The 12,402-nt window shown below is 36.4% G+C and overlaps 1 protein-coding gene across 5 annotated transcripts in view; it reads left to right on the top strand.

The window, feature by feature from the left end:
• The window catches only part of OCIAD1 (OCIA domain containing 1), a 27,725-nt gene extending 17,314 nt beyond the window's left edge, over positions 1 to 10,411 (top strand). For 3 of the 5 annotated variants that reach the window (XM_081812408.1, XM_081812405.1, XM_081812404.1), the window contains exons 6-9: positions 658 to 793; positions 2,424 to 2,599; positions 6,962 to 7,114; positions 9,674 to 10,411. In XM_081812408.1, coding sequence (XP_081668534.1) covers positions 658 to 793; positions 2,424 to 2,599; positions 6,962 to 7,114; positions 9,674 to 9,711 — 503 coding nt within the window. In that variant the 3' untranslated portion in view covers positions 9,712 to 10,411. Of the gene's footprint in view, positions 1 to 657; positions 794 to 2,423; positions 2,645 to 6,961; positions 7,115 to 9,673 lie in introns of all 5 variants that reach the window. The other 2 variants (XM_081812406.1, XM_081812407.1) reach the window with 2 other exon arrangements.
• The last annotated feature ends 1,991 nt before the right edge of the window (positions 10,412 to 12,402 follow it).

Below are 12,402 nucleotides of genomic sequence, written 5' to 3'. Positions count from 1 at the left end.
GTTTCAGAGGTACAGATCTGTGATTCAATAGTCTTGCACAATTCACAGCGCTCACCATAGCACATACCCTCCCCAATGTCTATATCACCCAGCCACCCCACCCCTCCCACCCCCCACCACTCCAGCAACCCTCAGTTTGTTTCCTGAGATTAAGAATTCCTCGTATCAGTGAGGTCATATGATACATGTCTTTCTCTGATTGAGTTTCACTCAGCATAACACTCTCCAGTTCCATCCACGTTGTTGTTGCACCTAATTTTAAAAACAGGCTTATGAAATTAGCTGGGCAAATAGTATGATTCCCGTTTTACAGGAAAAGAAGTGGCCTGAAATCCCTGTGACTAGGCTAGAACTCTTTTAATTCCTTTACCACATCTCTCCTGTCTATATTAATAATTAGTAAAGTGGAATTTATATATCATGGAGCAGTTTTATTTTGGATTATTTTATTTTGTGAAAGTGAATTATATCTACAGAATCTTTCTGTGTACTCTGAATCTGATTTAATATGGTACTTTTACCATTATTTCAGGAAATGATCAGTTTTCCCATATAAAGACCTGTTCAAGAACACATTTCTTAAAAACTTCTTTTAGGAGAGATTTTTATTTAAATGGGCACACTGAGTCACATTTTTTGTTTGTTTTTACAAATAAGTTGCTTGTATCATGGGATACTTTGCTGGAAAGCTTTCTTACGTGAAAACTTGCCAAGAGAAGTTCAGAAATCTTGAGAATTCCCCTCTGGGAGAAGCTTTACGCTCAGGACAGGCACGGCGATCTTCACCATCTGGGTAGGCCAAATTCTGATTTTTATTGAAGGTTTTTAATTTTAGCTAAAAAAATTGTAACTGGGTATTGCTATAATTCAGGGCATGAAACATTGTGTAACCTGAGGGACTGTTGGAAACTCCATTTTGCAACAAGCTAAAGTTATTTTGTTTTAAAAAGTGGAGTAAAATATGCCTACCTTTGGTTTATTTTTATTTATTTGTATTTATTTATTTGAGAAAATTCTTCCCACAACTTGGGGCTTGAACTCAGGATCCCAAGATCAAGAGCTGCCATGTTCTATCAACTGAGCAAGCCAGGCACTCCTACCTTTGTTTTATTTTTATTTATTTATTTATTTTTAAGATTTTATGTATTTGAGAGAGAGCGCGAGCTGGGTGCGGGGAGAGGGAAAAGCAGGCTCCTGGCTGAGCAGGGAGCCCGACACAGGGCTCGATCCCAGGACCCTGAGATCATGACCTGAGCTGAAGGCAGACGCTTAACCGACTGAGCCACGCAGGCAGCCCCCTATTTTTGTTTTAAATAAAGAGTAGCATCCTGTTAGGAGTGCTTATACCAGAATAAAGGATTTTAATTTGGCAAATACCTTTGAGTACTATATTTTAGACTTTTCTTTTGAATTCCCAAATTTTATCAGTCCCATCTCTTAAATTTCAACCTTTTAATCCTTATTTTAAGTATATTCTCCAAATTTTTATTTTAATTATGTAAGTATAAATAAATGAATCTGTCCATTTGGATAGGTAGATAAGTAATAATGTAATTTAGTAGATTTAATAGATAAATTGTTATAAATGGTAAACCCCACAAAAGCTAGTATTACTTATATATCTGCTTTAGCAAAATAGGGTTTATGGCCTGCTAGCTGTGGAAGTAACTTCCCTTAATGTGGGAACTGAACATACTTTCTGATTTGAAATACTTTTTTCTTTCCAAGGACCTTTTTTTTAGATTTTATTTATTTATTTATTTTAGAGTGTGCGCCAGCAAGCGGGGGCTAGGAGCAGAGAGTGAGGGAGAGGGAGGGGGAAAGAATCTCAGGCATGGGGCTCAATTCCATGGCCCTGACTGAGATCATGACCTGAGCCAAAACCAAGAGTCAGACAGTTAACCGACTGAGCCACCTAGGCACACCTCCAAGGACGTTAAACTTGTTAAAATGATCTCTGAAGTGGCGCGCCTGGGTGACTCAGTTGGATAAGCAGCCGATTCTTGATTTCAGCTCAGGTCATGATCTCAGGGTCATGAGATTGAGCCCTGCTTTGGGATCCATGTTCAGTGGGGAGTCTATTTGAGATTCTCTTCCTCCTTCTGCCCCTTCCCCCACCCCCTCGCACGTTCTCTCTCTCTCAAGTAAATAATTTTTTTAAAAAAATATGAAGCTTAGGAATTAGAAAATTGGATATACATTTCTGTAGTAAGAGTGGTGGTTTTTAAGTTGTATAAATGGGTCAAAACTTATTTTTAAGGTTTTTGTGGCAGAGAGAAACAGACTTCATTTTACTGTTCTAGATAACCATGTAAAAATTACATCATTCCCTTAGAAAGTAAGATAACTAGTTTTCATACCGTAACACATTTTTTTTACGGTGTAGGCAATAATTTGTATTTCTTATACAATATGATTTACAGGCACTATTCTCAGAAGTCAAAATATGACTCAAATTTGGGTGGTCATTCATCTTTTGTGACGTCTCCAGCCGCAGACAACATAGAAAAAGAGATGCTTCCTCATTATGAGCCAATTCCATTCAGTGCTTCTATGAATGAATCTACTCCCACTGGTATTACTGATCATATTGCCCAAGGTAGAAACTTCTCTTGAAATGAGTTTCAGCATTATATGGTCCAACGTATGTATAAACTTTATTTGATGACCTTTTCTGCTGGATATCACCTGTATGTTCCACCATCAGCCTACACTCAGCATGTGTGTTCATCTGTTTCTTCATTCATTCAACATTTTTTGACGTCCAGTAGGTGTCAGGCACTCAGCTAGGTATGGAAGAAGTATAGATGAATAAGACCTGCTTCTTGTCCTTGAGAAACTCCCTTAGACTGTTAGAAGATATAGAAATATAAGGAAAAATTACTAATATGTCCCATTAATCAAAAATACTAACAAAGTTTAGTGATCATTGCAAAGAAGTGATAAATTGGGCCACGGGGAGGCTTCAGAGAGGTTACACTTGTTAGGCTGGTCTTAAAGGCTTTCAGCTTCTTTGTCTGTAATGTGAGAAAAATAATAATTACCTGCCTTACAGAACTCTTGTCAAGTGAGAAAATCCATGTGAAAATGCTTTGTGAAGTTTGTGTAAATACTAGCTTTGAAGATCGCAGAATGTAAGTGAAACAACACCAACTTTGGATTAAGGCCTGGATTTGAATGATTGACATTTGCTAGCTATGTGACTTTAGGCAAGTAACTTTGTGATCGCTTCAGCTTCTTGATCTCTGGGATGGAGATAATACCTCTCTTAAAGAACTTTGGGAATGAGATGAAATAATCAGAGGTAATGCCTGACAAGTCATAGGCTCTTAACAGTTGCTCATTTCCTTCTTTCGTTTTTTCAATCTAATTTGTGGTGAAAAGTGAAGAATTAGGAAGTACAGGTTTGCAGTTCCTTATCTAAAAATCCTAAAATCCAAAAAAACTTTGATAACCACAAAGCTTTATTTAAAAAAATTTTTTTATTATCTATTTTTCTGACATGGGCTTGACTGCATGACCCCAAGATCAAGAGTCACATGCTCTACCAACTGAGCCAGCCAGCCACCCCTACAAAGCTTTTTTTGTAGTTAAACTGGTGATGAAATCTGACTTAACTCCTTTCACACTCTGGCCTAAACTGGCATAGACTATTTATAATCTTTATCTTAATATGATTTTTCCTGCATTTTGTTGTACAGAATATTAATGTTTGCTTATGCATTGTTTCTTCAAACCTCCGAATGTATGGATATTAAGTAATATTTTTTTTATATTAAGTAATATATTAACAAGCTATATACTATGACATCTTTCTAAAATCTGAGAAACTGAATTTTGAAACATTTCTGACTACAAAGTTTTAGATAAGGGATTTTGGATGGAATATTCTTTGAAAACGTTTGCTTTAATGCAAATACCATAAGCCAGTAACTATGAGGAACAAATAAGGTTAAAGGAACATTTTTGTTGCTTGAGATGGGAGAGATTTGGATCTATGTGTAGGTTAAAGGGAGGGAGGGGAAATAGTGGGAAGGGGCGAAGTTGATTATAGGTCAAGTAATGTTGCAGAGGTTGTAGAAGGGTTCTGGGTAGGTTAGAACATAAAGTAGCCACTAAATATATATGTGGCCATTTAAATTAATTAAAATTAAATCAAATTGAAAATTCAGTTCCTCAGTTTCTTTGTAGCATTTCACTTGTTCAGTAGCCACATGTGCTAGTGGCTACTCTGTTGGAATGTGCAGATACAGAACGTTGTCATCCTTACAGAAAGTGATATTGGACAGCATTGCTTTGGAGCAAGCTGGGGTGGGGGCAGTGAGTATTAACATTTTAGAAAAGAAGAAACAGGAGAGAATGGAAGTTAAAATAATTAAAGACATCTTAAGTGGATGAAAGGTGTTGAGAGTCTTGACTCCACCCCCCCCCCAATGTTTGGAAACAAAGACCTCCCAAGTAGTCAGAGAGGGAAGGAGGTGGGCAGGTTAGGAGAGAGTGGTTAGTATTTACCTTCAAAGACATCTGTTCTTAGTTCTCACTGCATCTCTCATTTTCCTAGTCTCTCAAGTTCAGATCCATTCTACTTGTATTCTGGCCATGCATGACTTCTTTCCTTGTAATGACTTTCATCTTTCCTTCCATTTGCATTAGAAAATTTCACGCTGGGGCGCCTGGATGACTCATTCATTAAGTGTCTGCCTTTAGCTCAGCTCATGATCCCAGGGTTCTGGGATCGAGCCCCGCATTGGGCTCCCTGCTCAGCGGGAAGCCTGCTTCTCCCTCTCCCACTCCCCCCTGCTTATGTTCCCTCTCTCGCTAGGTCTCTCTCTGCCAAATAAATAAATAAAATCTTTTAAAAAAAAGAAAAAAGAAAATTCCACGCTATGTTGTACAATTCCTTTTCCAAATAACAGCAGACAGACAAAAAAAGCCCTTTGGTATCTGCACACAGACTACAGCAAGGCCCATATTTTAATATATTTTATGTCCTCGAGGTGCAGCCATCTATCCATCCACTGCTCTGCTTTCTCAATCCCTTCTCTAAATCAAGCTTGCCACTCTTTGACTACTCTCCACATGGGCCAGTTGTGGCCTCTGCTTTGCCCTAGCTGCTGTCCTCCCTTACCAGGACGTTCTCTCCTTTTGTTAAAGCCCTGTTTGCCCTGTTTGGTTCTGCTTTCTTTTACTAGGAATTGAAAGAGTTATTAATCTTTCAGAGTAGAAAGTACTCTTTCATTGCTGTTAGACTTATCATAGATAGTTTATTACAGTTAGATTTAAGTCATTGCTGTTTTATATTTTATTCCTTCCAGCTCTTTATAACCTTCCCAAAGTAGTAAATCATGCTCTCCCTACACAATGCAGAATATTTTCATTGGGCTTTGTAAGTGGGAAAAATTCTCCCTAATCTTCTGATTTATGTTTCCATTATTTGTCACAGAATTTTGGAACAAAGAAGTATTTTCTTTGCAGTGAGAAAAAGTATTAGACCTGGAAGGAACTTTAAAGATAGATCATGTAGTCAAACATCTGTATTTCACAACTGAGAAAACCAAGATTCAAAGAAGTTTAGTGATTTGCCCAAGGATATTCACTGATTGTTGGCAAAGTGGGAATGAGAATTTAGAGTTCCTAACTAATAATCTAGTATACACTGTCTCCTTCAGAATTTTAAAAATATCAGTTATGGTAAAGGGAAATGAGTTTAATAATTACTCATTAATAATGAAATGTGAGTGCTTTTTAAACCCAATATAAGGTTATCATATTTTTCTTTGCATTCTTTTTTAGCAAAAATTTAGTTTTCAAGAACGGTATAATATTCAAACTAATATTTAAAGCCTTTTGCTTTGTATCAGTGCAGTATACTTTGTAGTGAAATAAAAGGTTATGCCTGAAAACATTTAAAGTTGTAGTTAAGGTTGATTTGAAAATTCTGATTATTCACTGGGACCTTACTGTAGAATTCCAAAATACCACTTACAAAAACTGTTTTTTAAAAAATTATCTTAATTAATGATTATATTAATAAAATGATGTATCCAATTTGTGTGTAAGAACTTCTTTGAAAACTACTACTTTTGGAGTGGGGTGTAAGACTTTCTAAGTTAAGTAGTTGTTGACTGAATGTTACGTTAGCATTAGTTCATTTCTTTTAAAATGTTTATATGACTTTTTTTGCTGGTTATACATTTTGTAAACTATGTTTAGTATTTGCTCCTGTTGTCTAATAGTAAGAGTAACCACTTCCTTATTTTTACATCAATATTTAACTCTTTGATGATATATATTGCTACTTTGACTCTCTTTGGGAGAGGTAAAGAATAAAGGCTGGTTACCTGGCCAAAATTATCGTTGCCACTTTTTTTCTGCCTCAGTATTGTTCCATTAGACCTGAGTAAAAATGATGCATACGGTGATTGAAGGCTATATTTTACACTTTTCAACAGCTATTTCCAAGTGTTTTTGTTTAAGTATAAAAATGGCACATTTTTTTTTAATAGTTGTTCACATATAGACTGATTATAGGTACATTCAACTATGGAAATATTACTAAGTAGAATATATACGATGTCAAATTTTGTTCAGTTGCCAGTATTAGAATATATTTCTTTTTAATTACGTAAACAGTGTGAATAATTTCCCAGTAAAACACTAATATTTTAGTGAGTATAAATTACACTGGTATGTATTATGATATCCATTCTTCTGGCCATGGTTACTTTTTAATTTTTTTATGTTGATTTTAAATTTTAGAAATAAAAGCTTAGAAGTATAAGAGAAAGTCAGTTTTCATTTTGTAATTATCTTGGGGGAAATACAGTACTTTTGGAATGGTGGTAATTGACTTTTTACTTTATTCTGTTTTTATTATAGGTGAGAAGCATTTAGAAAATTTAGTTGCTTTGGATTTATTCAAATCCTTTTATCACCATTTATTAACTGTTTGTTGTTTTAGGACCTGATCCCAACCCTGAAGAAAGTCCTAAGAGAAAAAATATTACATATGAGGAATTAAGGAATAAGAACAGAGAGTCATATGAAGTAACTTTAACACATAAGACTGACCCCTCAGTCAGGCCTATGCAGGAAAGAATGCCAAAAAAAGAAGGTATGATAGTTTAGTCTGAATCACTTTACTCTTTAGGATCGGAAACTGCAGCATTAGTTAAAAATATTAACTCTACTAATATGTGATTTAATTCTGCAAGCAGTTAACCAAAATAACATTTTTTTAAAAAGAATAGTTCTGTCACAGTTAACTAGTTTTTCCTTTTCTAAGGTGTTCCAAAGACCGTTTTGTGTTAGAAAATAATAAAGTCCAAATAGTGGTATGAATTAAAACAGACTAGTTTTAATAAGTTATATAAATTATAAATCCATTTGAATGTTTTCTCTTATCAGAAATCACCTTGGGACTTAATAAGTGTTTTTTAAATGATGCATCGAATGCCTAAAACCAAATCTGGTTGCCTGAGTTTGATAACGGGCTGTAGTGACACTTTAAGCAGAATTAGAGAATCAAGATTGAGGAATGAAATTGATTTTCAATCTTATGTTTTGTGAAATTGAAATAAATAGAAGTTATATGCGTTATAAACCAGCTTTTAGGGCACTTCCAGAAGAGGAGTTTGACCTTTTTTTCAATAGTACTTTTGCTCTATAATTAATTATAAATTTAAAAATCACCGCTTGTTTTCATTCCTTTTGGAAGAGCTCTACATTACCCAAAGTAAATTTTCTGACACAGAAGTTTACCCCTAATGGAAGAAGGCATTTTGAGCAGGGGTTTGTACCTATTTCAGTGTAGAATTTTATGACCTCTTTTTTGAAGAATTTTAGAGAGTGTCACTGTTTTAAGGTTTTCTATTTATTACTTTAAAAAAAGGGAAGGAAGAGGTCCTTGGTACCTTCTTGAGAGTCCTATGCCACAAAGAATGCAAAAATACATAAAAGTTTTGAGTATTTTTTATTATGATTGTTCTTTTAGAACCAATTTTATTTCTAATTGTTAGTGGTTGCTTCATTTAGAATTCTGTTTTCATAACAATCATGGATAATATTGCTGTCATACTATTAATGTAAAAAAATCCAGCTTTCAAATAGATTTGTAATAAAAAATACTTGTTAATGTTTGTCATTAGAAGAAAACATTTAGCATAAACATTTTGCATTCGGTGGCCATTATTTTATAATATATAAAGACTTACTGGTACTTTGTTCCAGTAATTAATTTGAGGATTTAGACTGTAAGCTCCATGAGGGCAGGCAGTAGCATTTCTCTCATTTTTGTAAGCTTTTCTGTTATATGTCTGCACAGCGTAGTTTGCACTGATGTATCAGATATGAAGTGTTTTGGTTGGGCCTCAATAATAAAGGTTAACAAAAGGAAATGAATTAGGTAGATCTTTGGCACATGCTGGATTTTGACATTTGTGGTTTTGACTGAACAATCTTGAAGTTCTGTTACATGACAGTAATGTGAAATAACTTTTTTCTTTGTAAAAAGAAAGCTGATTTTTTTGTGTGCGCTCTATATAATTTAAAGAAAAACAGTTATGAAATAGTTCGGGTGATTTTTTAGAATGTTCTATTTTAGAATCTAGACAGAAAATTTGACATTACTACAGTGTAGATTCACTTGGTCAGAAAGTATCACTTAGGTTTTCAGCTTCAGTTTGTGTGGATTATGTTTGTTGACATTTACCTAAATTAGAAATTAAGACTGAGAAATTTCAAAAACAGAAGCATATTATCAATTAGCCATCAGGGCATGATGGCACCACACATCATATAGCTTCTAGAAGACTCCCTTATATTCATGAGGAAATGAAAGCTAGGGGAAAAGGCAAAATATGAGGGAAAAGGCATATAATATCTTAGTATAATAATGCAATAGTTTGACTTAAACAGACTCCTTGAAAGACTCTTGTGGAAGGGGTTCCTAGTCCGTACTTTGATAACTGCTCCTTTACATTGTTATGAATACTTGAGTCTTCTGAAGAGTTGTAATCCACAGATGAAGGCTATGTAGAAGAGAGGCTGAAAGTAAAAGAGTAGAGAAGACAGAGGAGCTTATTTCAAAATGTAATTTCATGTAAAATGCAGGAATATTGGAAACCATTTCTTTCTTGTATAGTATTACAGCTCATAGGGGAGAAGAATGAATTAACCACAATTAACTGAAGACTTGATCATTTCTGTTACTGTATTTTTTGTGAGAAACAAAATTCAAATGTTTGTTATTATTTTTTATTTCCTGGTAATTTTTTTGTATGTTCTATAATATGTACCACACTTAGTATGGTAAGTTGTAAAGGTGTCCACACTTTGGACCTCAATAGACTTGTGTTCAGATTTTGGTTCTATTTGCTTTATTAAAGGCTTGTACCTTGGGCAAGTTACTAATCTGTTTTCTCACCCTTCAGATGGGGATTGTGTTTACTTTATAAGCTTGTTACGAGGATAAAAGATTGATGTAGTTTTTGATAGAGTGTGTCATTATTTATGTCCAACCCTCACTTCACAAAAGTCTAGCTAGCCCCTTTCTCTCATGTGCATTTATTGAAAATGAAAGAGAAACATAATTTTCATCATAGTAGCAAACGTAAAATAGTATCTTTTACTTGTTAATATTTGGAATCATCAATTATTTGTGCTTTTTTCCTAGTCAAAGTAAACAAATATGGAGATACTTGGGATGAGTGAAAAATTGCATCATTGGACCTACTGAAGGCGTTTCAATATCCAGCTTCATCTAGGTGGTCATGAATATCTGCATGCTTTGAGCTCAGCAGCAGTCTTCATAAACACATTTAAAACTAGAACCTGGGTTCTTGTGGTTTGGCTTATTAAAATGATGTTTAAAAACACAGATTTTAATGTGAATGTTGTGTGAATGTATTCACCTTGAACTGTATGAATGATGATATTATACCATGACCACATATAGTTTGTGAAATCATTTCAAGTTAACAGGGTAAGGATACTCTCTTATGAAACTACAAAGAGATTGTCTACTCTAGGATCAGCATATATGAAAATAAGTATCTGCATGTTGAATTGGGGTGGGGGGGGGAGCAAGCATAATTTTAAGTGTTAAGCTTTACATCCAAAAATTATTAAAAAGCCTTGTTTGCTGTATTCATTTATTAATGTTTATGGTAAATAAAACATAAAGGAACATGCATCTTTGTTGATTTCATGGATTTATGGTTTGTAATCTCTTTAAGTATAATTATATGTAAGTGGTGTTTGGGGATAGGAAATGAAGTCCTCTGTTTCTGAATATTTAATAGTAGAATGAATGTGACGCATGTAAATAAACGTAAATAGCTCAACACCTTTAAGCAATGGTCATATTTGAAAAGTTTGCAGATTCCACAGGAATAAAAATTTGGTAAACTTCGTTCATTATCTACCCAATGTTTGTTTCTGGTTCAGGTGAATGGAAAATGAAACCGGTCTCATCTAAATTCTACTTACTCATAATTGCAGTTCTACCAGAAACATAGTGTTTCAGTTAGCTATTGTAAATCCCCAAACTTGGTGGCTTAAAACTGGTCATTTATTATCTCCATTTTCTCTGTGGGTCCTGATGAAGGAAGGATTCAGCTGAGTTATTTGGCTGTGTGTCTCTTAGGTCATTCAGATGCTGGGTGCTTCTGACGTCAGGGAACCAGAGATCTGGGGTTTGGCCAGGGCATCTCTCCCTCCATTTGGTTTCAGGACCTTGCCACGGCCTCTGGGTGGGTTTGAGGGCTCCTCACAGCATGGAGTGCTCAGGACAGACTTTTCTATGTGACCACTTAAGGCTGTAACAGGAATGGTCCAGCAAGCGTGTCAGAAGCTTCATTCATTGCCTTTTATTTCTGACCTGGCCTCAGCCCTATAGCATTTCTTCACAAGCCTGCCTTGTCAAAGGGCAGGAACATAAGACTCCCACTTAAGTCACAGTGGGATGGAAGGAGTTCACCATTTGGCCACAGCAATTCACATCCCTCTCATGCAAAACAAACTACTTTCCCAGGACCTCCAATTCGTATCCATTATAACAACAGCTCAGAGTCTAGGAGCTCATCTCATCAGGTCCAGTTGTGGGTGAGGCACTCGGGTGAGAGTCTTTGAAATACCATTTCAAAGGTCTTAAGACCTGTGAACTGAAGAGAAGCTACCTGACCTATTCATCCCAAATACCTGTTAGGCATCCTCACCACTCCCATTGAAAAAGGGAACATGAGAAGCATATGCCAGTCACTTGTCCATAGCAATTCTGAAGTCCAGCCCGCCTCATGCTGCCAGTTCTTTGTGAGGGCTTGGGCATACCTCCCAGGGGTTCGCGGTGGCTCTTGAGTCCTGCCTTTCCCATAAAGGTAGCTCATGTTTGCAGTGGAGTGATTTTCTCAGCCTGCTTTCTTGCCCATAGAAATCAGAGCTCCTAAGACCTCTTTTTACACTGTCCCTGTCGAAACTGATAAAATTTTTTAAACCTGTGGAATTCTGAAGTATCCATTTATAATGCATTCCATTACACAAAAGCCATCCATAAGTCTGTTGGAGACCGTCTTTTTTTTTTTTTTTTAAGGATTTTATTTATTTATTCATGAGAGACAGAAGCAGAGGGAGAAGCAGGCTCCCAAGGAGCAGGGAGCCCGATGTGGGACTCGATCCCAGGACCCTGGGATCATGACCTGAGCCGAAGGCAGACGCTTAACCATCTGAGCCACCCAGGTGCCCAGTCTTTTTTTTTTAAGTAGGCTCCACACCCAGTGGGTGGGTGTGGAGCCCGATGTAGAGTTTGAACTCACAACCCTGAGATAAAGACGTGAGCTGAAACCAAGAGTCCGGGCTTAACTTACTGAGCCACCTAATCGCCCTTAAGAGACTGTCCCTTTTTTACACTGTGCTTCCTGTGAGGCTGATGAACAGCCCTGAGATTCTAGAAACCTTGCACAGGGTCTACAAGGTTATGCCTGTAAGACCTGTAGAGGACCCTTGTGTGTTTGAAATGTCCTATGAAGGAAGCACTGTCACTTCATTTGCTTCAGGCAAGCTCTGAGGCAGAAATGAAGGCGTGCTAGTTCCAAACTTGAGCCTAACGAGCCCTGTGTGTTTCCACTTGTGTCTGTCGTGACCATCAGAACAGGCCCGACACTAGATGCAGAGCCAATAGCCTCATGAACAGAAAACCTTATGCCCCACTTTGGATTTGATCTTTGCGTGGAAGCCATTTCTCAGCATGAGAAAATTCTGCTGGCTTTTTTTTTTTTTTAAGATTTTAGATCTTTATTAATTTTTTTAAAAGACTTTATTTATTTGGGGCGCCTGGGTGGCTCAATCGTTAAGTGTCTGCCTTCAGCTCTGGTCATGATCCCAGGGTCCTGGGATCGAGCCCCGCAT

Source organism: Leptonychotes weddellii, chromosome 2, assembly GCF_054177405.1.
Source record: "Leptonychotes weddellii isolate Sample4059 chromosome 2, ASM5417740v2, whole genome shotgun sequence".
Lineage (NCBI taxonomy): Eukaryota > Metazoa > Chordata > Mammalia > Carnivora > Phocidae > Leptonychotes > Leptonychotes weddellii.
The sequence above is the reverse complement of the archived record's forward strand: the minus strand, read 5'-3'. Positions and strand labels throughout refer to the sequence as shown.